This window comes from Mytilus edulis, chromosome 8 (genome assembly GCF_963676685.1).
Source record: "Mytilus edulis chromosome 8, xbMytEdul2.2, whole genome shotgun sequence".
Classification (NCBI taxonomy): Eukaryota; Metazoa; Mollusca; class Bivalvia; order Mytilida; family Mytilidae; genus Mytilus; species Mytilus edulis.
In genome coordinates, this window is record NC_092351.1 from 22,230,229 (window position 1) to 22,257,222 (window position 26,994).

The window sequence follows — 26,994 nt, forward strand, 5'->3', positions numbered from 1 at the left end:
ATGTTTTTAAACAAGCAGGATATAAACTACATTTTGGCAAATTATTAAAAAATTCTATGGATTATAATTTAGACACCCGATCTACCTTAAAACAAAAATCAGCTCAATATCTATGACCATAACAAAATGAAGACCAGACAACAGTAGGAATTTGGATTGAGGATGAAGAAACATGGTTAAAACTACATGCCTCAGGCATTTAGTTGAGGAAGGGGACATAAAAGCAATAACAGATTCACAACCCATTATTTCTGTTCAATTTCTTTCTGTAGGTATTTTCAACTAGCAACAGAAATGCAGTCAATGACAAAGTAATTGTATTTCAAAATTTTATTTTATGTATAAATTTTAACAATTGTATAAATAACAAAATATATACCCTGTACATTGAATATCACAAATTAATGCTGTTTATATATGAATGATGTGGTGACGAATGAAAACAGTAACTGTAAGATTAAATTGAAAAATTTACAATTTCATATCAAATTGGTCTTCATTTCTTGATCATGTTGATCCAAAAGAATGAAATGCAGGTTACTTTGTGAAAATCATCCACGTTTTCCAACTGATTAAACTAGAAAATTCACATCCAAATAATTTCCTCTGCCAAAAAAGTCGCAATGTCCTTTTCAATAGTCTCCATTTACAGCCTCACTTTGATTCTAGATTCTTATTCCTCCAACTGAACATATTTGATGGTCCTACAAAATAAAGAAGAAATCCAATAAAATTAGGAATAATGACAGCTTGCATGGAACAGTATAATACTATTTCTTAATTTTTATTACATCTCAATAAAATGATCTAACTGGTACCAATAAAAAAAACTATTAAAGTCATAAAAATGTTTAGATATTGACTTGATAAGTTTTCACGTGCCTTTTAACCTATTCAATAGAATTCCATCAGGTAGTATAAGTCTGAAGTATTAATCATTCATCATTGTTTCTCTTTTAACATTAATTCATTTCAATGATGTAGAGAAAACAAAGGGTATGGCAAATATAATATATATTTTGTAATTTATTTTTTCAGATTCTTGTTTTACACAAAAGGCCAGTATTTTGGAAAATGTTTCATCTGACCTCAGAAATTACTTATTTAAAAGTGAAAATGAAAATAGGAGAGATTTGATGTGATATAAAAATCTGCTGTAAGAAATATGAAAAAATATGAGAGAAACAAATTATCTTTAAAGTAAAAGACTTCTCAGAAAAACACTGCATACCTTGTTTCAGTTGATTCCATAAGTCCACAATCGGTTTTCTAGGTAGAGTCTTGTCTCCATCATCAAGGTTCCATTGTATATTTAGTCAGGTGACTATCACATGGTCTTCATTCATAATTCCAGTGTTTCACACAACAATCAAGAAATATCCATATATTTCATCTGAGTATTAAGTTGTCCATTTTTCTGATATATTGCACTATACTGTGGAAACTTTTATACATATATTACACATATGATGGTACCCAGTTGTCTTTTGACTTGGCACCGCTACCAGATTTTTTTCGACCGTCTAGTATCAAGCTACGATGTGAATTGTCAAAAGAGTTTCTGTGACCATTATTTGTCACTATAGTCAATACATCATCAGCCCTAATGGGTGACTGACACTTGGCTGATAGTACTGGCTGTAGTCTCACAGATTTAGGTGCAAACTTATCACCTATAAAGAAAAATATTTATACATTAAACTATGTGCTTTAAGCATATCTTATACATATGCAGGTCTAAATAATAGACCATATTTACTTGAAACTAGTTCTTTTTTTTTACAATTTTGTTCTGGCTAGTACAATTTTTTATCAGCTTTGTAAAACTGAATAACCCTGTTTATTGATACCATATTTTTTTAGCATTCAAAATTGGTTCAAGTTCATATGAACATGTGCTTTAATATCTATATACTATCTTAATTTTATTAAAAATTGAAATTGTTATTTTTGTGGTTTTCATGTTTGTCTTAGCATTTAAAAAACACTAAGTTCCATCATTTTTTCTGGTGTTGCTTTTTTGGTTTATGTTTGTTCAATGGTTATCAATAGTCCGAAAGTTAAATTCTATATTTTCAAGACTTATGCATTTTTTGTATATAATTCATATCTATTAAAATTTCAATCACAATGGGATGTGCCATTAATGTTTTCTCTATATTCTAAAATAGTGTAACTGGCAGTTGCTTTTGGTTTTGTTTGTTTGATCTTTTTTTAAGTCAGATTTTTTTTTTAATAGGATAATTCCATCGACCTATCATCTTGTAACAGTTCTAATTGTTCATGTACTGCTAGATTTCAATAGGCTATATATTCAAACAAGTGGTTCCATTTAAATTTCAAACTTACTCTGTGCTCCATTTGATTGGTTAGTTATATCTACATCACTGCTACCATGGCCACTGTCTGAGTTGGTTGCTTCATCTGATAACTCACTTATATTGTCAAAATTATGGTGTACCTAGAAAAAATAATCAGGTTTATATATAATGGTACTGTACATTGTCTAATCTTTGATTTTTTCCTACCTATATTTTATCTTTGTTTGTTTTCATGTGTTTGTGTTAAGAGTTCATTTCTTTATGTTGATAAAAGGCAGATTACTCTAAACCTACACGGTGAATTTCCGCTGTTTACTACTTTTTGGTCGGTTTGTTGTCTCTTTGACACATTCTTCCTTTCCGTTCTCAATTTCAAGATGTACATGACTATGATGTATCTGGTCTACCATTATTGCATCTACTTATTTTTTTTCATATAAAGGTGCAGTCAAAATTAAATGTGCAACAATAATATTGTACTTTGTCAAAACTTTAACAACACCCTTTCGTTGAAAACCTAGCATGAATCCAAAGTACCTAAAAACAAAATACTGACGAAGGTGTAATGTACCATTAACACTGTCAAAATATTTTTTGGTTTTGAGTCTTTTCTACAAAGGTGTAATGTCCCTCCAAACCATGTTATACCCTAACCCATCATTAAAGCCTCCACAATAAGTGTAAACTTATACATAACACTGACAAACTATAATTACAATGAAAAGACGCTATCAGAAAGTGATAAAGTGCCGTTGGACAAATAAAAGAAATTCAATTTAAAATGCAACCATTTCATTTACAAGATGAATGACCATAAGATTATATTTCTCACTCCCAACTAACATTTTTACAATAATTATGTAAATGAGGTCACAATTCATTCTGTTAAAGATTTGTTATGAATATATTTAGAGATTTTACAGCCTTAAATACATTGATATAATATCAAGAGCTTTCTTATATAGGTTTGATACTTGTGATTTCATCTTTAATATTGCCATTTTGATTAGGGACTTAATTTATGTTTTGAATTTTCCTTGAAAGTCAGTATTTTTGCTATTTTACTTTTTTGCCACGTGTTATATAGACTGATTGATGATGTTTTAAGCCACTTTAATCATTTTTGGCTTTTTATTGATAAAGGAAGCTAGTGTGCCCCACCAAGGAGGTTATATATATAATATAACCTCCTTGGCCCCACTTATAGAACCAACAACCAGGAAAATTGACAATTCTTTATAAATACAATCTGAAATGTTCATCAATTGAGCTTATAAATGCCTCCATATTCAGACTTTGATATAACATACCTTTTGTTCAGGTAATTCTACATGTATTCCCTTCTTGTTAATTTTGTACTTTTCATGTTGCTTCTGAAAAATAAAGGCAAATACATTTGAACTCAGTGTACATTGTATTTTACATTAAAGGGACATTTCTTTGTCACAATGAGTTCTATACTATATAAAGGTTAACAAATAGCCAGTTTCCGGTTTATAAGTGAGTGAAATATCTAAAATCAAATAATTACAATCTAATGGAGTTTTAATTTGGTGTCAATAAAATTGGAAAAAACACCAATATGTCTATACCACAATAAAACATTTGAAATTATGTTTAAAAATATCACACATTTGCCTCACGATCAGACTGCTATTGAAAATTAATATTGATATTATTGAACTATGGCTATTTATTACACGATTAAAAAGACCGCAATATAAACATTTCAAAATACAATTTTACAACAAAAAAAGAACTGAAAAATATATTTTATTCTAAATATAAAACAAGAAATAAGGTCAAGTTAAGATCTTGAGAAATAATTAACCAAAAATGTGATTAAAATTTATTTACCAATTACCTAATTTTGTTTAGATTATTACAGCACTGTCTTGTTTTTATTTACAAATCATCAGATCATGGTCAATTTGGTGTCAAAATTTTAAATCAAAACATTTTAAAATGTGTATACAAACATTATGAATACTTAGTGGGTGTCACTTTTAAAGATATATATTTTGACAAGGGCCTGTAAATATTGGTATTATCAAATATTTAATACTTTAATTTGGTTCATATATACATATCAAATCTTTCATTAACATGATAAACTACTACTGAATTATTTAATGGCTATTTTATGTGGTTCCCTCCTGTTGGTTCAGTTCTAAAACTGTAGTGGACCAATAAGTACTAATAAAGTTCTATATTTCACACCTTTTTTTTCATTTTGTTTTAACATGTATCATGATATAATATATTCCTAGAACCAGGAAATTTGATCTTTTGTAAATTTCCGATAAAACAAGGATGTGCTTCAGTGATTGATATATAACATCAAAATTTTACAATTTTTGTATAGAAATCAATGATGATTTCCCTTTTTTGTGGCCATAAATTATTTAATTGATGCCATAATGTTATCCTATCTGACATTTTATAGTGATGAATGCATCAATAAATTTTAAGAAATAAACAAAGAACACAGACAAATGTATAAATGTTTGATGAAGTGGAGTTTTGGCATAATTTCCATAAAGAACATGAATTTTGACAAAGTTTGTTTCATTAAAAAGAAAAGAAAGACGTCTTTTACTCATACCCAAACTGAAAAAGGTGGGCGTAAATAAGAGTTTTAACCAGCTCCCAACTAAAATATACCCCCTGCAAGATGTAGAGGTTATTGCAAGACCAACAGGTTGTGAGGACATCAACTCATTCATATAATTATTTTTTTTATAATAAGAGGAAAATAATTAACAATAACATTCCAAAATAATATTTACCTCAAAATCATTAAAACCTGATGCAGTTGTTGAACTGGTGTTATACAACTCCATGTTGTCTAAATCCTCATCAATAGAGAAACTGACTTCTTTTTTCTTTTTTAGTTGCATATCCATATCTTTAGATAAACCATTTGCCATGAGTTTCTCGTGTGGTGTGATCTGTGGGTATGTTAGGGGCTTCTGGCTTTGTTGTTTATCTTGTTTGTCCTTGTACCGTAAAATCAGAATGATGGCAATCATGGCTGCCGATATGACGACTGTCAATGCTATCACGACAATAGAAATGATTATATTCCTGTTACCAGAGCCTGAGTCTTGTGCTGCAGTTGTCATATTAGCAAACAGCAGAACAATTCTTAAAGTTTCACTACTGTTCAGTTTTATTTTGCCATTATCATTTACTACAATATTTAGCGGAAACATTTTATCCGAGGTAATTTCATATGTTCTCTTCAGATATATTTTTCCTGTGGTAGATCCGATCATAAAAACATCTTGCTCATTCCCAGATTTTATCCTGTAACTTAATTGACTATTGGGTCCAGTTTCATCCAAATCAACAGCCTTTACTTGTGTGATCATAGTCCCAACTTCAACAGAATATGGGATTTTGACAGTGTTGTTTTGTTTTGTTGGGAAAGTAATATTTGGCCTATTGTCATTATCATCAGATACATAAACTTTCACATCCATAGAAGCAGACAGTTGTGGCGTTCCTTGATCTTTGGCAATAACTGTGAATTGGTAACTACTTTGTCGTTCACGGTCAAGTTTCATGTTAGTATAAATATTCCCCTGTGGATAAACAATAAAAGGCAAATTGGCATCTGAGAATCGGGGATCAAGAGAAAATGTTATATCAGAATTTCTAGTTCCATCTTCATCTTTGTCATGAGCTGTAAGTTTGTCGATGGCATTTTTTGTATCAGCATTTTCTTTAACGAAAAATTGGAAAAACGGAACATCATCAAAGTATGGTGCATTATCATTGACATCTTTGATTGTCAATATCACTGAGGCTGTACCAGTTAAAGGAGGATTACCACTGTCTACTGCTAATACGGTAAATTTATAGTTCAGAGCCTGTTCACGATCAAAAACTGTATTAGCTGTGATCACTCCAGAAACAGAATTAATTGCAAACCTTCCCTCTGCATCAGAGTCCAAGAAATACTGAACATCATTATTTGGACTTAAATCATCATCCTTAGCAGATACTTTTGTGATAGGGGTCCCTTTTAAGTTATTTTCATCCATGGAAGCAAAATAGTTTGCCAGTAAGAATTCTGGCGTACAATCATTATCATCTAACACTCGTACGTGGAATACTTTTGTGGTGCTTTTAACAGGTGATCCCTGATCCTGGCATGTCACTAGAATATTATGGTAATCTTGCTTTTCTCTGTCAAATTTCTTTTTTATCATTATAAGATATCCTTTTTTATTTGAAATAGGTTGGAGAGAAAGAAAGTCTCCTGACAAACTACAAGAAACATTACCATTGGCTCCTGTGTCTGGATCTTCTACGTTTAGAGACGCTACAAGAGTTGCAATGTTGGAAGACTCAGATATATTCATGACATCATTACTTCCCAAACTTATAAAGTTAATTCTAATAATAGGTTGGTTATTTCCCGTATCCATGATATTAATATGAACAGTAGCTTGTGAACTTTTTGGCGATGTTCCGTGATCACTTGCTTCTACATAAATCTTAAATACCTTGCCGGCTTCATAGATAATATTCCCAATCACAGATAAAAATCCAGTGGTTTCATTTATTGAAAACAGACTTGTTATAGAGTCCAATCCATTTTGTCGAGAACTGAAGCTATATGTGACCTTTCCATTATCACCAATGTCTTTGTCAGTAGCAGAGATTGCCAAAATGGCTGTGTTTGATGCTGTTCCTTCTGCGATACTGATATTGTAAACATCTTGCACAAAAACCGGAGAATTATCATTGTCATCTGTAACTTCCACATTAACAGTTGCTGTTCCTACGTTTGGAGGAAAGCCACCATCTTTTGCAACAATTTGAAGTTGATAATTATCTAATATTTCTCTGTCTAACTTCTGAAGAAGAACTAGGTTCAACCAAAACCCACCATCTACTTTAGGTGTTGAATCCAGACGAAAAATACTATTGGATGGTACGATTTCATAGCTCTGCACTGAATACTTTGGACTAGAATCTAAATCTGTTGCATCGTCAATGGTAACAGATGTACCAATGGGTGATGATTCCAGTACTTGTAGGTTAACAATGTCGGAAGGAAATTTTGGTGAATGGTCATTTTTGTCTAGCAGTGTGATCTGAACAGAGTAGATTTTAAACATAGCAGGAACATTAGAATGGATTGCAATATCAAATTTAAGAACACATGAATCAACGAAATCACAGACATGTTCCCTGTCTATCTGAATTTTGGTTTGAAGGTCACCAGTTTTGTCATTGATGTTAAACAAATTCTGCATGTCTGTTTGATCTAAGAAACTATATCTAAGATTATTGAATTCTTGTGGTGTCATATTTACTTGAAGTCCACTATTTGTTGCTAAACTTCCAACTGATGAATTTAATGGCATTTCTTCCATAAGTTGAAAATTGATGATGTTCTCACCATAGCAAACTGTTACTATGTAAACTAGTCCAATGAATATGTATAGCGCCATTGTGATGAAGTTATTCTCAATACATGTAGTACATCAATGAATCATAGTGCTTATGGCAAACCTGAAAATAAAAATATAACAATTAAAAATTAAGACATACAATTTTACAGTAATTTTACTAGTTGTAAGTTCAGAAATTATTTCAAGTTCTTTTACAAATACATTTGTATTGGGACTATTATAGGGTGGGTAAAGCAATAATAAGAACTCATATTCTGAAATTCGAAACACACATGTATATCTTTAAGCAGATTTGTCTAAAATCTCACATTTTTGTCCATTCCTAAAAAATGGCATTAATAAATGCATTAATAAATGCATTAATAAATGAATTAATAAATGCATTAATTTCTGAATTAACAGTATATATATATTATAAACCTTCTACTTTGATTGTCAGCTTTAACTCTTTAGACTGACTGGTAAAAAAATATGTTAAACAGACAAATGTATTTAAATCAATAATAAATTTCAGGGATTAGCAACGATGTGTCAAATTCTTTTAAATAGGTAAAACGGAATCTCTTTCCCTTTTATTTCCATGTTTATCAATATTATTTTCCAAAACAAGTGATTTCTATGTTTTTGATGAAGGTGTTATCAGCCATGAGTCAAGTTAACTTTCCTCCTTGGAGATAACAGCCATTCTTTAGGCTCCGGCACTATCTTTTCTGACATGGTGTCCATAGGATTTCCGTAGGACATGTCAATATTTATCACAATGTTCCTGTCATCTTACAAAAATGTTGTCTATTTCATATTTGTGAACAAAAGCTATCACTACGAGTGATGGTGTATTGATAGGACTGTTTACCATGTTATATTATTTCTAACACCAGTCGGTTCAGAGATATGACACAGTAGGGATACCGATCTCCATGTAAAGTCACTACCTACGGTCACATCAACCGTATTATTTCATTTTCTCTTGTCTTAAGAATGACATCAGGATATTGAAAGGACTTAGTACAACGGGATTGTTACTCTATACCGTGGAATTAATTAGATCTATGAGTCTAATAAAGATGATTCTTAAGTACACAAGTTTATCTTTGGATTGACAAGGAAAATGATATAAGCATGAGAAATTGTGTGAAGTGTTTCATACAGCTTAACGTTTGGCCCCCATGTGTAAAATCTGATCCTAAGATTTTAGTTGAGTTTCAATTAACTATTGTTTCAAGAATAGACAAGTCAAATTTAGAAAAGTTTAATTAAAATTTGGGGATTGGTTTTGAAAGTCAAATATCTTTTCATGTAAACATCAAACATCGCTTTCACATACATTCAACAGCATTTAATTTTTCTTCAATGCACGAAAATTTTTTTTGCAAAGTTTAACGATTCATCTAATATCGCTATTTATTCTTTAAAAGTTATATAATAATAGTAAATTAATTTGATTTTTTTAAAAGCAAACATATTGTCTTTTTCTTTCTTTTTAAAATCTCATAATATGAGTTGTAAATTTGAAAAATAAATAAATATAAGAATTTGTTATTTTATTGGGAAACATAGAAAATTGACAAGAAATTAAACCTTATGGGGGAAATTAATATGGAGTTCTCTATAATACCCAATTATACCATATAATTTTACTTTGGACCAAAATCTTTAAAAAATGCTTTAAAAAGGAGAAAAATAAATATAAATTTTAAATGCAACTGATATTAAATTGTTTATTAAAATGGGGGAAAATCTGTTTTCTAAACTATATATTTTCAGGAAAATTTAACTTCTATTGAAGAGTAATACATTTTTATTGAATAAGTGGATATCTTGTCTCTTTGATCCCTTACTATCAATTAATCAAATAGATACTGTCATAAATCACATCTTTTATTTAATTTAGCTATTAATTTAATCCTTAAATTATCTAAGTATTCACTTTATCTAGGGGAGATAATTCTACACAAATATGTTATTGTAGCAAGTTGTCTAAAACAAATATGTTTATCATAACTTTGAAAATTCAGTTTTTAATCAATTCAAATTTATCTGATATTAGAATATTAATGAGGTCATTTATATTGTACAATACAGGAAATATGAAATATGTAAACACACAATTTCTGAATCATTTGAGAGAAAAAAAAATCTATAAATTGACTAATTCAGAAAAAAATGATCCGACTGGGAAAACAAGTCAAAATTAAATGAAAATTCCTAGTTTGTCTAATTTTAAGGCTTAATAAATAACTTTGTTTTTTTGTTTTTATTAAAACATTTATTGCAGTGACTGATGATGTACATGTATATAATGCTAGAGAAATCAGTTTATTTTTACAACATATTCAGTAATCCATCAGCAAATATAAACATCAATTTTCAACTTTAAGATAACTGGTGAAATTGACACCAGGTAAATGTAGGGGTCAAAATAGCACTGCCTCAAAACTTAACAAATTGTTTGGGGAATACCAAGTCAAGTTGTGCAGTGTTCCTAAGCTTATTGGAAAAGATATTCCAGGACTGTCAATTTGAAAAGCAGCAATAGAAGCAGTATATTCTTTTGAGTTTTAAAATATTTTCTAATATAAAAAATAGAGATGTCACAGGTATGATTGCAAATGTGACCGCTATCCACCAAAGTTCAAATGGAATGGATGTAAGCATTTTTCAGGCTAAAATACAGCCTTTTACAATGAGAAAAAAACAATACTGTATAATCGCCCCCCCCCCCCCCCCCCCCCATAAGAAAAAAATATGTAAAACAATTCATTTGAGAAAACTAACAGCCTGATTTATAAGAAAACAATTTATGAAAAATAAATTCATGTTTGTATGACAGACATGAACCAACGACAAATAAGTTTAATTTTAGAATTTTGCCTCCTGTATATTCGATCATCTAGTAAATTCCTTTTTTTTTCAACAGCCACAAAAAACTTGAAAATAATATTAAAGTTTTTAAAATAATTATAAAATGCTCCATATTTTAGTGCATACTAACTTCTATAAATTTACTAGCAATTTTATAAAATATGTTATTTTTATTTAAATTTTGTTTTTCTAGCAACTATTTTCAATAATTTTTATATACATATATATTGTACTTACTAGTACTTGTACCTTCACAGTCCAAACTATAGATATATCATCATCACCATGTTAATATCAGGGCATCAATGTCTCCACTTAATCACTGTAAAAATAAAAAGGGATAAAAAATTCAGAAGTCTATTTAGTGTAAATTATCTGAATATCGATACAGTTTCATCCCAACACTATCTTGCCACTTGAAAAGACACACTTTAAATGCCCAATGAGAAGCGATCTGTCCATTTAAATCAACTTCCACACATTAGTGGAGTAAACATTTTGATAATATGATAGTATCTTCACAGATTGAGCTCAAACTGAATCATACAAAGGTGACATGTTGTCATACAATGTCCCTTTCATTTTACTGGTAATGTTTGTTCTCAAATATAGGTATACAGTAACTTCTATTATGTATAGGTGAGAAAAGCTACAATGTAAATTAATTTTGGTTACCAGTCAGAGTAAATAGGATTATGAACCATTTAGAAAGGCAAATACAAGCTACTGTTCTTGTTTTTATAGAAAATGTTTGCATAAATTAGAATAATATCATCTGTTGCGAGTATCTTGAAATTCAAATGATTTTATTATAACAAAGTCAATATATCAAATGATTCTCTTCAATAAAAGTCAATACAATGAATGTTCTAGTTTGGACATAGATCTTCTTATGCAATGGCATAGAAATGAACTTACAGTCATTACAATATATGCTGATTTTACGTTTCAGTACTCATTTAATTATAGCGAACCCTATGATAGTTTTCCATAGATTCACCTGCAAGTTACCTGTCGATTTAAACTTTTGTAAGTTCTATTGTCCCATCTAACAAATACAACAGGTATTGTTCTCTGTATAGTTCATTCACCAAGACCTTTAAATTTCTTCTAGGAGAAATATATCACTCATTGATTAATTTACCTGACCAAAAAATTATCTGTTTTTTTATTGAAATACTTCTATAAACTCACATAAACTGTATGCAATATTGTATTTATTCAATATATCATTAATATATTTTCAATCTGTTCAATATAAAATCTGATTTAATAATAAAAAGTTTATTTTAGACACATTTTTTAGTATTTTCCAATGAATTTGCATGTTTTTTTTGTTGTTAATTTATAGACTATGTTTATGAAGACCTTAATTTAAAAATAATAATATTCAAATTTGTATTTATCAAACACACAAAAATATTGAATATTTGATCACAAATCAACTTTTAATTTTTAAATCATTATTAATATTGAACACATTAAAAACAAGTTTTTGGTTTTGAATATATACAACACCACTTGCAGTTTTGTGAGTCCATTCTTAGTATTGGTATAAGTATTTTTTCATCATTGACAGTTCAATTTTTTGTTCAGGTAAATTAATCAATGAGTGATATATTTCTCTTAGAAGAAATTTAAAGGTCCCAGTGAATAAACTACACAGAGAACAATACCTGTTGTATTTGTTAGATGGGACAATAGAACTGCCAAAAGTTTAAATCGACAGGTAACTTGCAGGTGAATCTATGGAAAACTATCATAGGGTTCGCTATAAATGAACAGAAGTCCAGAACCCTTGTATTTATAATTTTATAAGTTTCAAAACTTATCTGAAATAATGTGTGATGTTTATTTGCCAAATGGAGTAATAGGTGCAAAAATGTTGACAATTAAAAATATTCTGTAAACAAGTATTCAAGTCTATTACGACTTTAAAATGAATATTAAAACTTAAACTGGTCTGTCATTCCTTATTAAGCTTTGCACTTAGTGTAGCAATAAGTGAACACAACAGGGGTCCAGTTTAAAAAAAGCTTTAATTACCTCTTGTAACTGAATTAACTCCCTTTATTCATGACTATTACTGAAGAAATTTTTCAAAACTTGATACATGTATCTGTATATACATGAATTTGTAAAGCTTTTTTCAAGTTATACTTTTAGACAGGTGTATCAATTACTGTCAAATAAAATTTGAGCCAGTATTAAACTGGATATGACTTTGGTCAATAAAGATTACTAATTCTCATATAACATATTTCTTTTATTCCTATCTAAGATGTATAGGACCTCAACAACTCTCAAGAAAAATAAAGTTTCAATACCTATATTATATAAACATGAATACAGCATTTGTAGCCTTTTTGTACCAGAACATCAAATATAGTATGCATTTTATGTTGAACAAGAAGTGTTCATGTCCTTCATTTAATATTATGGATTATTTACAAATTTCAATTAAAACATATTTTACAACCTACTTTAGGTAAAAAGTAAATACATTGTTCTTTTTACTCTATTTATCAAAGACCATGTACTCACCCTCGATATGTAGTTAATTCAATTAAAAATTCAAATACATTTTCAAAAGTATCGTTATGAGAAATCTCAAAAGATATTTATTCTAGCTACTTGTTTAAATATTTGAAAAGTTGATCGACCCTACTTCTTAAAGAGTCAAGCAAAGGATTTATTGTAAAAGTCGGGGTTGCCATATAATATTTTGTAAAAATACCTGTCTTTATGCTGTATAGATTTGCCTACTTGACATTAAATGCTTAAAATAATCATTTTCTTAAACTTTTGTCCATGGCCGTCCATGAATTTGGACCTCCCTGTGTAATGTATACTTATGTTGAAAAACATTAGACATACCATTAATTCCAAAGACCTTTGTTTCACAACACCTAAATTGAATTATTAACCACAGAATTTCTCTGAAAAATCTAATATTATCGTCAAATACAAAATTATTGCAAAACAAGTGGCAAAAAATACATACAAACATTACATTCAATAACCACCATGTATCCAAATTTCTTTACTACAAACAATCACAGAATCGTCTCGCCCAAGTCTAAACTGACCAGTACAATACTTGGATAGTGACCACAGAATGAAATAGTTTGGCCAGAAACTGACCTTACCTGACACAAAGCTGTTAATTTCACAGGATACAAATAATCATTTATATTTGATATATTGTCTTTGTAATATTTATAAAACAAAAACAAATCAATTTCTCACCTTAGATGACTCCAATAAGACATTGTTTTTTTTGGGTATGTGTTGAACTCAGAATATAGATAACTGATTTATATATTTATTATAATTTTTAAGAAAAGAACCATTAAGATCAATAAAATATGTCAATATATAATGAACACTCCAATTCTATGTCTATCTTATATTGGGGTTTTATGAGTTCATCTTAAAGTAAATGAACAACTCGGTCAGACAATCTTATTACATTTTTTTTTATTGTAGGAATCACTGGGACTTATGTAGTAAAAAAACAAAAAACTTTATAAAGCCTTGTAGGAATGCATTTGAAAAGATGGTGAAAAAAGAAAATAAAAATGCTGTTGATTAACATGTATTTATCAGTTTTGTTTCTTTTAAAAAGAATATCAAATATTTTAAAAAATTTCTGTATCTCGTATTAATCTATGATTACTTCTTTACCTTGCAGTTTAGATTTTATATTCCATTTTTGAATAAAATAACAACTAACACAATCTTCATGCAGACCTTACTGCAAGACCTCCAAAACAAATAAAGTAGTCCAAATGAAATTCACTTAAATGTTTTTCACATTAACTTCCAATTATAATAATTGCACAAAATGTGTCTCCTAATTATTATCTGCACAAATGCATTTTAAATTATTATCACTGTCGGTAAAACGGTCCACTTTAGATCTTTTGTAATTATTTCCCTCTAATGTCTTGTAAACCTAGTGTTTCTTTGTGTAATATAATTGCAGAGGTCCATATACAATTCTGTTAATGTTTGGTAATGTGAATTTTGACCAAATTTGACCAGTGGTCATCAATTGTCTCAATTGCAATGGTTTTGTATAAAATAAATCATACAGGACTTTAATGGCCGTTTATGACAAAACCAATCACCATCCCCTGTTGATCAATGACCAATTTTGATGGCTCAATATCTTGTCATATAATAGGATGCTACCTGTACAGGTATTCTACTGACCACTGGTCTTGGAATGAGAAGAAAGTTAATCAGATTTTCCCTAATGATAGCAGAGGATTTGTCTGATCAACGCATATTAAAGACAGACTGCCATATGTTGCATTTTCATGTACAAATAATTCAGGTTTTAAATGTATCACCTATCTGGTTTCAGTTTACAACCAATATAATATTTCCAAAAATCTGATCCAGTGAATTTCTGTTGAATTCTTTGATGAAAAAAACATCATAGAAAATACTGTGCTTAATATTTTTGCAGGCCAAACAAAAAAAAGACGTCTACAAATGACTTATGAAAAGTTAAATATCAAAATATAGTTGGAGAGCATTGAGGACCCTAAATTTTAAAAGGTTTTAATATGAACATGGAAGTATAAGAATAATGAAGGATCTTGGTACAGTTTTGGTTCATAAGCTTAGGGTAATTTTCATTGATGATAATTTAGTTTTTTAAGTTTGCATTCATTCTCACTTATTGGTAGTATATTATTATTTACAAAAAATAAACATTATTTTGCTACACATAAAAATGATTTATTTTTTTATTTTCTTCCCACCTTTTTTTGGCAAAATAAAAGTCATCCAAAACTTACAAAATTTAAAATAAAGTGAAGACTTGGTATCATATTTGAAAATTTAGTGAACCTACCTTTTAAGGTGACAAATTCCAATGATGACTGTTGCTAATTAGTCATAAAACTGTCAATAAATTCCAAATATTGAGATCTTCAAAGAGTCCTTAACCTATAATTTATTCCAAACAAAGTAGCAATTTTTCGGACACGGTTTTCACATTAAAGTCTCTTATTATAATAATAACAATTATCTGTGCACACTCATCAATATCCTTAACTGGACTGATATTTAAATTAATTTCTATGTCCATTTTATATCAGAGTCTCAGACATGATATTAACCAGACTAAATTTACACCTTAACATGAAATGGAGGTAGGATTTAATTACAGACTAATAGGTGGACAATTAAAAGGTGGTGTCAGATCAATTGAAATATGCATTGGTCAATATCTGGCCATTCTATTGGTAATTTGCTGGGAGTAGTGATCCCCCCATGTTAATTGGATTAACATGTCTGGGTGTGTTAGTCCCCTGGGGTCTGTGTAAACAAAACTATCAACAATGTTAATTTTTTATGATCAGGTATCAAATCTCTTTGTGATATTATCAGTAGCACTATCTGAAAAGAAACTTGATAATTTAAATAACTATTTCAGAAATTAATCTTTTTATCATATTTTTATTTTCAAACATAAACATGTTCCCCTTCACAAAACATCTTACATTAATAGGGACTAAAAAAATAAATAAATTGTTTACGAATATTCTTTGCTTAATGTTCATTAAAAAAAAGTCAAGAATTTAAAACTGACAAACATTTGTTATTAGTGTCCAAAACTTTTTTTCTATCTGCAGCAGTCGCTGAAATCAGTTATATGATTTTGGTAGAGTCCATATGCTAATTTACATGATTTTGACATAGCTTTTAAATCACAGCAAAATATCAAGGAATCCTTACTTACACAGTAAAAGGTATTTCCAAGCAGTTTATAATATGAGTTAACTTAGTCCAGCTGTATTAATTTGAATGAAAAGCTGTAAATTTCAATTATGTTTGAAAGATTTGAAATATTGGAACTTGGATCAGATACAGCCAGTAGCCAAACATGACATTGTACAAGGAAAAGACCTATATATCAACATGTTAAATAATTTTTTGGCTTTAATAGGTGATAAAAATATGTTTTTATTACTAACTGGACATACTTATTTCCTATTTGTCTTGATTGACAAATTTATGAAGAATGTCACAAGATATTTGTTGTAACATTATATACAATTTAATAAAACATGACAAATTAGTAAGAACTCTTTTATAACTTGAGGCCCAAACAATTCTGTGTAGAACCAAATTAAAACATGTTTTCATGCCCAGAAAATGTTCTTATGGCTATAACACGATTAACTTTATATTGTCAATGTAAACTTCATGCACATGATTTAATTCAAATTTAAAATTTTAGGGGGGTTATAGTAATAACATTAATTGCTGATGACACAATTAAATATTTTATTTTAGCACATTTATCAAGTTCCAGAAAAAGTCTTGGATTTATTTTCATATCAAGTATTTATGCCTGATCTAGTTATTAGTGTTGACCTAATGGCTCAGATGTTAAAATGGAAAATTAGAAATTTATTTATTGATAGAATTTCAAGCCAGATGCCAAATTATCAGATTTTTTGTTGTGACTTTATATGATAAAATTGTACTTAACAAAGTCACAGTAAATGACAATTAATAGCACCCCCACCCCTTGGAACATTTTGTCACTTAACATAATAGCAATTTGAATGTTAAGATTTTTGCCTTAATTTAAAAAAACTTTTTTTTCGTTAATCCATCAAACATGAGAGGTCTTACATTATATAAAGTGACTTGTAGACAATGTCTCTACAAAACTCCACATTTTGGCACTTTTAAAGGCCCTCTTTACATGATTAATCAGTCTATTCATCAAAATAATGATCCTCATGAATAAATGTATTATTTTGTCATTTTCACAATTATATTCCTTTTTTTCATTGACATACTATTCAGTAACTAAAAATGTGTATTTTTCCTATTTGTGTGAAATTGAAACTAATTTAAATAAAATATATGATTATTTTCTAGAAACCAACAACTCTTATACCAAATTAACATGAATCCATTTAGAAAAACGCAAACAAGTAAAAAATGAAGTACTTTAAATATTTAATATGATGTATCTAGCTATGCTTAAATTTCAAAAAATGTATTTACTTTCATCATTAAAAAGAATGAAATATTATACTGTTTATGTACACAATATCAAATGTTTAACTTAAAGAGGCAGATATCATAACTATAGTAATAATACCATACTTTGCCAGATAAATATATTACCGGGGAAAAAGGATACATCAATTAAATCTAAAACTGTCACATCTGATAAACAGAATAATATGGACATTATTCATTTTTTCTTTTCGGATTTACTTTGCCCTTTTGAAATTTAAACATAATGTAAAGTAGTTGTATTACAAGTACAAAATAAGTTTTTCATGACTCTCAGGTCAAAGTTTTATTCTTTTTACATAGTTTTTTTTTACTGCATGTACAATTTTACGATATTTTAGAAAAAGTTCAAACAAATTGTCATCCTACATTTTTTAACAACCAGCTTGAGGGTAATTTAAAGTACAAATTATGATTCAGTCTAATTTTTATATGGACCTCCAATATTGGACAGGAACGAATAAATCATTAAATTCTAAAAGTCCGATAAAAAATATGGAAAACTGTATACAAAAAAAAAATAGGGTTAATTATCAAAAATATCAAAAGTAATAAGTATGATATGTGAAAATGTTTTATGTGAAACAAAATGAATGGACTAGAATTATACTTGAGAACTTTTTTAAATTGTCTCGTATATCATTGCTAATGTATGTTAAAATTGTCACATCCATGTATATTTCGTCCTGTCCTTTCTAAGGGAGGTCCAATACCTGCTTGAAAGTGAGGTCAGGTTGAACAAGAATGATTGTGTGATAAATGGCCACAATTGACCAAGTTACATGAAGTGTGACTTTATGTCCGAGACGACCATAAAATACACACAATATTGCTATATTCATGTTCTACACTGATATATAGCCATATAAAGGGGTCATTATTTCAACAGCTATGTATCTAACAAGATATTATAAATTAACAATCTCTTTTGATGCAGAAATGGCAAAAATGCATTCAGAAAAGAGGTTTTCAAGGGGGAAAAGAAATTCAAATTAGAAATATATCACCATGTTAATTCCATAAGAATGACCAGGCATTGAAAGTTCAGGTGCACTATGGTAAATGGATTTTTTTTACTATTAAAAAAAAACCCGAAACAATATGAGATGAAAGAAACACTAAAAATTACCACCTTACCTAATAAATTTTATCTTTACCATGTTCATAAAAAAATAAATCTATACTCATAAATAAAGTACTATGAACCTTTTTATATTTTATATTTTATACTTTCATTAAATTTTGAGTTTTGCCCAGCCTTTTGATAATATTTATATTTCATTGTCAAATATGCCAACCACCTGAAATTCAATATCTTATTTGAAATTTAAAGTCCATATCTTACTATCAAAAACCCAACTTTGTCATCTTTGTTAATATTAAAAATGCAATACTCTTTGTATACACAAGATCGAAAGATTAGATAAGAAGTTGGGGTTTCATAAAAATATTAAAATCACCAATAATTCTTTCACCTCTGTCAGTATATTTACTTTTTGCCAACCATAAAAATTTGTTATGGGTAACTTTTGAGTTCATTGTTGATGAATTATAATAGATGCCCCCTATAAAATATAACAACAAAATTACATTTCTTTTTTATTATTACCTTAAGGTGGTATGACAATTTTGATTTATTACTTAAAATGTGATGAATGTATAGAAACTAAGCTTTATATCATATAGTAATTACCACAAAGTTTGCATAATTAACTTGTACATTCATATTTTAGAATATAAAATTATAATAAAATATAACATGTGAATGTGTCATATTTGCATTCATGATTTTATATTTGTGATATAAACTTGCAAAATCATACAAAATTTTTCAGGATGTATTTCTCAAACTTATAGCTCACAATGTATTTGAAAAACATACTAAAACTATAACATCATTGGAAATTCACTTCTTGCTAGAATGCAATCCTATAATTTTCCTTTCACCTTATCACATATTATAAAGAAAATAATAAAGTATAAAATCAATATTTTAATCGACACTACAAAAAAAAATTATACCAGCCAGTAATGTAAGTAATTCGATAAAAAAAAATTCTTGTATTGAATGATCTAAAAAAATAAAACCAAAGTATTCAGATACAGTAATATTGAAATATATGAGCCTATTACAAAACGATACATGTATTTTCACAGTAGTACACGTATAATTGGTTGATGACATATTACAGTATGGTTCAAGTAATTTAAATTTTAGATATCATCAATTAGCGATGTTATCACATATTTGTCTTTTTCAACCTATCAATCACAAAAAAGAAAAGGACATCCCATCTTAATTCAAATCGTTATACTTCCTCGGTTATTTTGTTCAATTTTTCATTCCATTGATCATGTGTAGCAAAAACTTTGAGAAAAGATTTAATTTAATAAACTCTGTTCATTTTACTCAATAACATTTGATCTAAGCAGTATATCTGATATCAATGGAAACCAATTGCCTGTCAATTTCATTGAGGAGTAATTAAAATAATTTTTTCTTTCAGTTGTCAACAATATTTTAATGAAAAGAAACAGCCGATTTTCAAGGAGTTTGAACTCTATATTTTTCCTCAAGCGACCTCCAATTATGGAAATCCTTTTTGAAATGGTACCCTTCCGTAATTAATGTTTTTTGATGGAACACAAAGTGAATTGTCATCATAAGAGGCGGCGCATATGAAGAGCTTTCCAATCCAATCATGGTTATAATTTTAATTATTAGTCCGGGGAAGTATATTTTTTTTTACCACATAAAAAGATATTGATTAAAAAGATAAAATTTTAATTATAAAATCCTAGTCCATTTCAATTTCAACAATTGGGAAGATCAAATTTTGTATAGTATTGTCAAAAGGTAGGTTCTTGTCACACTTGCTGGATCCCAATTTGTTCTGGAAATTAAAATCCTTTGTAAAAATAAATCAGATGTAAATCTCAAATTGAAATCCAGATGAAGATTTGTGGCCACCCATATGATTGATGGAACAATATTACTGGGTGTATGTAACATGATGATTCAAATGGAACTATACTAATGTAAACCATGCTTTTTACACAGTACATCTGTGATATTAACGTGATATTGACAGGATGCAATTTTTCTAATCAAATATTTGCTCACAAGCTGGTGTTCCTAAATTTGAAAAAAATAGTCTTAATTCTTTTTTATCTCCCCTAGAATCAACGTAACAGTTGCACTTTGAACTTATTAAAGGACAGGAAACAATAGGGTACATGTGAAACACTATATTGGGAAATCAATTTGGGTTAATTGAAAACTCCTAATATGTAATATTGCAGCCCACTATATTTTAACCATTTGGAGACAAGGTTCAGAATCTATTTTTCCAAAGAAAAACTTAAAACCTATTTCTCTTAAAAATTTTACTGGTTAAAGACAAGAGTATAAATTCAAAATATTAAAATAAATCTGTTTTTTTCATACTGATTGATTGCTTGATTGTTGGTTGTTTAATGTCCAGTGGCAAACATTTCATGCATATTCAGGATAATTCGTTCTTACTGATAACAACTGGAAGATATTTTTGAAATTTCATTTTCATACAAGGAGCTGTATTTCATATTTGAATTAGCTCAAGTTTAGCCTACATTTTTTATAATAAGTGTTTCTCACATTAAATTAAATGCTTTCAATAAACTATCCAATAAAATTTATCCTAACATACTTATTTGAAACATGTACCAAGGGGAGATAATTCACTCTATAATTTTATAACACTAATAAAATTTTGACAAACACTGTACCACACTAAATAATAATACCCTCTTATGTACATACATACTACAAAAAAGGTAAATTATCTCTGAAAATAGTTCTAAGCAAACTAAAGCAAACATCCACACACAATTTATGCTCTATTATTTTGACACTGTATGATGACTTTTCTAATGTTATCTTTTAGTACATGTAATATAGTGCTGTCATACAGCCAAGGATTGTAATAGTATTCAGATTTCTTGGTGCAGTTAAAGATTTTTTTCCACAAGATTTATTGTTGCATGATTAATAATTTTTAACAGTTTACAGAAAAAATAACAAAGGAGATGTGGTTTAAACACCAATGAGACAGCAACCCAATTATAAAAACAACCAAAAGACACCCACACGGCTACATACAGTCTTCATAAATAAACAGGTGTCTTTACTATATGTCAATCTCTAATTAAAGTAAATATTCATATTGACCTCACAGTTTTTGTTCATGAATATTAAATAAATCAAAAAGTATTTAATTCAGCAAACTGCATGAAAAATATAGATCTTGTAATATATATCAAATAAATATGATATATTATAATTTATCTGATAATTTCTTGCTTTTTTTCAAAATATCTTCATCTTCATTTCATCATGAAATGTAACATATTGTTAAAACTGTGTTTTCAAATATAAAGTTGCATTCATTTCAAAAGAATAAACACAAATTCCCCTGATACTGTATAAAAAGTATACATACCACTGAAAATGAATAGGCCTTATTAGAATAATATATAAACTCCAATCACTAAAATGTAGATAATTTTACACCACACACGAAATAAAAATATAAACCAGAAAATTTAAATGGACTGTAATACGATTCTATCATGTTTGTCAACAGGTGGTATTAAAATGAAATCAACGAATAAAATTTAAGCCAATCACATCAAAGCTAAGTATCGTTCAATTCAAAGTACCTTGTTTTGTTACAATGTGCTAGGCCTAACAGCCTTAGGGCACGGGATTCAAGTCTTTCGATCGTAAAAAAGTTTACAATGGAAGGTATTAGTACTGGATTTAGTTTACTAGATTTAACACAAATAAAACGATCAGATAGATTTACTTAGTTTTTATGTAAACTAGGAGAGAATAGTGTTGATATAATGGTGGGAAAATTTATATTGGCGTTAAATATCCTTTAAAAGTGTAATTTGGCATGTTTTTGAGGAATTGAAAAGAAAATTATAGACGATTAATTTGTTAAATGTTTAAATTAAGTGTAATGGGTCTATAATGTGCAATTTGACTTCCCGTTTCATGTCAAACTCATAATGCATATTATGACTTCGATAACATATTTATGACTTGGATATGGTAAATTATACTCCAAGAATATGACAGACATAATTTTATACGTCAAGTTGTAATAAGACTTATTCAATGTTTCCGTATGTAAAATTTTTATTGGTAATTTGCATGTATTTCCTCCTTTCCATCAGATGTCAATATAAAATTGAAATCAAACTTATCCCTTCTGTTCATTTGTATGCAGACCTGATTTATATAGGTATAGAATGGTCTGTTTCATCACTGTTGTCAATAAATATTTTCATCAACTCAATATATGTACCCGTAGTTATCTTACCCCTTATAATAATCTTTTCCCGAAAGTTGTTATTTGAAAGAAAATACTTGTCTTCAGTGCAAACAAGCTTTTGTTTATTTATTTATACTCCTCCATTAATATAATTAATCTCTCAAACCTAAAAAAAAATGAAATCTCTTGTTATTCTTTAAGAAATCATCGACTCACATAAAAGGATTGACTTCACAATACCCTAGCATATAAAAATAACATTTAATCTGCATTTTAATCTTAATCATCCCCAAAAGATACAATTTTAATTTTAAAGCGCTACTTTTAAACTTAATTCCATTTCAATATTACAAGTGATCCTAACAAATCCTTTCCCTAAAATGTTCCCAGAAGCAACAACATATCGAAATATTAATCATCAATTAGTACACCACTGGTTTTGTTTTTAAAATAACAACAATAATATAAATAGGTTTGGTGAGGATTAGACAGAATGACCAAGTCACTTTTGATGGATTAAGACCAAAGATTATGAAATATCTATATAAAACAGTAATGTTCCTAAGCCAGAATTATCAATAGTGATTATAAAAGTTATGTCACACACTTTGTTATTATGGATCATATATGTGTATTAGACAGGGATTTATCTGTAGGAAACTTCCCAAAACATTCCAGTTATTATATTTACAGAGATGACTAAATAACTGGAATAGGATAAAAATTCTTACCGGTACTGTCATCTTTTTACTTATTGTACAATAGAGTTAGGTTGGGGATGGATTTAGACATAAGTCCTCAATCTCATTACACTAAGGATAAATCTGGGCCCCCTCTGGTTCCGCCACTGTTAAGGGGTAAAAGAAAATTTACCCCAATGCATTAACTCACAAATTGAGCAGGTTTAAATGCATATAAAACTTTAATTGGTTTCATTAAAACACTATCCAATCTATAAAACTAGACAACTAGTTGGGACAGTTTAACATTGATAACCATGCTGTATAGCTGGTACCCAAACTGACAGAACAGTATTTATGGTACAAGTCTACCTGCCCAGGACATCGTCCCCCATGCCTTTAAGTTATTTACAGTATGCCAGTATGTTGAAACGTTTACAATACATGATTATGAAGTTATGAATTGAATCAGAGTAATTACCAGTTATTTAGTTTCAGAATAGACTGAAATTTTATCGTAAATTACAATTTAAATGTTCATGTTAAAGCATGGCATTGACAACTCTAGTCAACATCAGATTTTATCATACATGGTTAGTTTTAATTTCAATTAAACATGATAAAATCTTTTTGGTTCTCTTACATTCCACTGATTTTAAACGAAATTTATAATTGGTGTCAACTTTCTCCAAAGCCAGATGAAATATTGATACTATCAGAATCAAGAAGACTGTATGGCAACATGGAATAATTTTTAAGCTGTATAAATTGTCTGTTGAAAAGTGTTGATTTACTTTTTACATGAAGAATTGAGAAACATTAAGTATATTTTAATAAACAATCAATGTTTTTTACTGATATTCACATTCTTAGATCTAACACATTGATTCTAATAAGTTCATTTAATAAAGTAGAATGCTAACATCAACATAGTGGTCACTCCTTCAAACTTTTGTAAAATAAGGAAAACAAAATATGGTAAATTCAAGGGGAATAACCAAGAAACAGCTCACAACTAGTTCTCTGTGCTTCATGTAACAGGAACTACTCAAAAATATTGAAATGTACACCAGACCACACCATCCACTAACACTACTCCTCCTAAAAACTCAGACTTACAAACAAAAAAGCTTTAGATATTGCAAATATTTCTGTAATAAAATGCCTAGTTTATAAAATGCACTTGTTGTTTCCCTAACACATAGATGTAGCTATCTATTTACTCCATTTTAAGTATTCTATTCCCATTAGCCTGGTTTTTAATGAAACAAACAGTATTAACTTCCCTATTGTTTGAAATCAGAGTTTGATGGTAAACCTATTTTAGACTAGAACGCTTTATTTTCCTCTCCATTATCATTCCTTTACAGTTACTACAAAGGAAAGCTGAGATCTTGTCGAACCATTAACTGAGATCAAAATCATGCAGGAAAAGGGAACCAGTTTTATGACTGTATATTTGGTATACTTTTTTAATAAAATGCAACTTAATATTTGTTTATCTTTAGAATAAATCTGATACACTTGTGCTTTTATCTTTAAAATCAGATTTAAATTACTAAATGTAGCCGTACCCGATCTTATCATTGCAACAAAGAAAGAAAAAAATAAGGGAAAGGGTATCATACAATGGGAAAAAATCAATACATCCTTGAAAACATGAAATTGTAACTAATTTCAATTATGCAAAAAATGCAATTACAAGTGCACCATTGGGCGGTAATGAGATCTTATTTCGGTTAAACTGATTAATAAGTTGATAATGTTTATACCTTTCTACAAAAATGATTTTACTTTTTAATAGATTTTGTATCAATTCCAAAATCTGTCTGAAATGTTCAATATATAAAATAAAAAACATTTAATCCATGAGAATTTTATGATTAAAATTTAAATAATTTCATTCTCAATGAACAGAGGAAATTGTGTAACAAATTTAAAGAGAAAAAAAAACTGTAGACTATTTTTTTTTGTATTTCCCACAAAAGTAGCTCAATTTTCTCTCTCAATGATGCACATGAAAGGTCAAAGCAGACAAAGGCAATGAAGAAATAGACACTTCAAACAGCAGTATCATACAAGATGACATCTCTCTTTTATTCATGACTTTTCCTGTCTTTTTATCTTATTTAGAGAACAGCAGCTTGTAAAATATATCATCCAAAGTAGCACCCTTAATTCAGATAAATAAATCCAGTATTCAACTTTCTCTATACAGATGGGCGTTAGAGACATTCGGACACCCATAGTTTAAGAACCTTTATTATTCTAAACTTTATTCGAGTGGACACAAGGTGTATGGACCTTTAGAATTTTAAATAAAAGTTAAATCAGGCAGAAATGTAAGCACAATTCACTAACATAAAAATGATTGTATAAAATACCAAGTAAATCATCTGAAATGTGATGACAAATTCTTTGACAAGGACAAAAATCAAGTAATAATTAGAAACATATCTGACCAGTCTAAGTTGGCAATCTAAAGTTAATTTCCAGCTTAAAAGTGGATGGACATTATTGTTAGATATGATAATTCATGAACATAAAACATATATATCTATATCAATGCAGCACATTAGTGGTGGGTTCAGGTTTTTTTTTGTCTTTTTTTTTTTGGGGGGGGGGGGGGGAGGGGGGTCTGTGGAACCACCCCTTTTTTTCATGATCAATACTTTTAAATGGGGATATATCATGGTTGGACCTCCTCCCTTTATCAAAAGTAGGAGACCCCTTTTAAAATAAAAATGGCTACATCTGCATACGGCCCTGCACATGATACCAAAGTTTGTTGAACAAGTAAACATCAAACTCGGTATTAGCAAGTTGTCAACCTTAGTCTTTTTAATTGAAATTTGGTCACATCCAATACTGATGCAGTTTTGACTCAGACGTCCTTTTATGAAACAAATGTTCATATGCAGTTACAAGATGTACAGTTAAGTTTACCTTCATAAAACTATAATCTTTATTTCCAACTATTTCGTCGTCTTTTCTGAATATCAAATCTGAAAAAAATGAAAAAGTAATCTCATTATATCTTATTGCATGGACGTTATAAGTACATCAATTTCATTTTGTTTTAGTGCAGCACATTTATTACAACACAGTGTAAAAGAAATCTGTTTTTTTCAAAAACTAATATTTCTCTGATCTGATTTAAAGTCTCATATTCATCTACCCTTTGTAAAATCTTAATTTTCCAATAGTAATCACTACACTGTGCTGGTACTACAGTTGTACTGTTACCAATGCCTTATTTAATATCACCTCCTTTTCTTGACAATTTGAGATGTGTGTGCATGATTTACAGCAATGACTAAAAATT

The 26,994-nt window shown here is 29.0% G+C and overlaps 1 protein-coding gene across 6 annotated transcripts in view; it reads right to left on the reverse strand.

Annotated features, from left to right (window-relative positions):
* Positions 1 to 315: 315 nt before the first annotated feature.
* The window catches only part of LOC139485079 (protocadherin-9-like), a 53,150-nt gene continuing 26,471 nt past the window's right edge, over positions 316 to 26,994 (reverse strand). For 3 of the 6 annotated variants that reach the window (XM_071269196.1, XM_071269195.1, XM_071269197.1), the window contains 7 exons: positions 26,616 to 26,674; positions 10,850 to 10,934; positions 5,111 to 7,850; positions 3,632 to 3,694; positions 2,350 to 2,461; positions 1,232 to 1,673; positions 316 to 704 (listed from right to left, as the gene is read on the reverse strand). In XM_071269196.1, the coding sequence (XP_071125297.1) occupies positions 1,459 to 1,673; positions 2,350 to 2,461; positions 3,632 to 3,694; positions 5,111 to 7,789 (3,069 nt within the window). In that variant the 5' untranslated portion in view covers positions 7,790 to 7,850; positions 10,850 to 10,934; positions 26,616 to 26,674 and the 3' untranslated portion in view covers positions 316 to 704; positions 1,232 to 1,458. Of the gene's footprint in view, positions 705 to 1,231; positions 1,674 to 2,349; positions 2,462 to 3,631; positions 3,695 to 5,110; positions 7,851 to 10,849; positions 10,935 to 15,479; positions 15,777 to 22,149; positions 22,313 to 23,037; positions 23,175 to 26,615; positions 26,675 to 26,994 lie in introns of those variants that run through there. The other 3 variants (XM_071269199.1, XM_071269198.1, XM_071269200.1) reach the window with 3 other exon arrangements.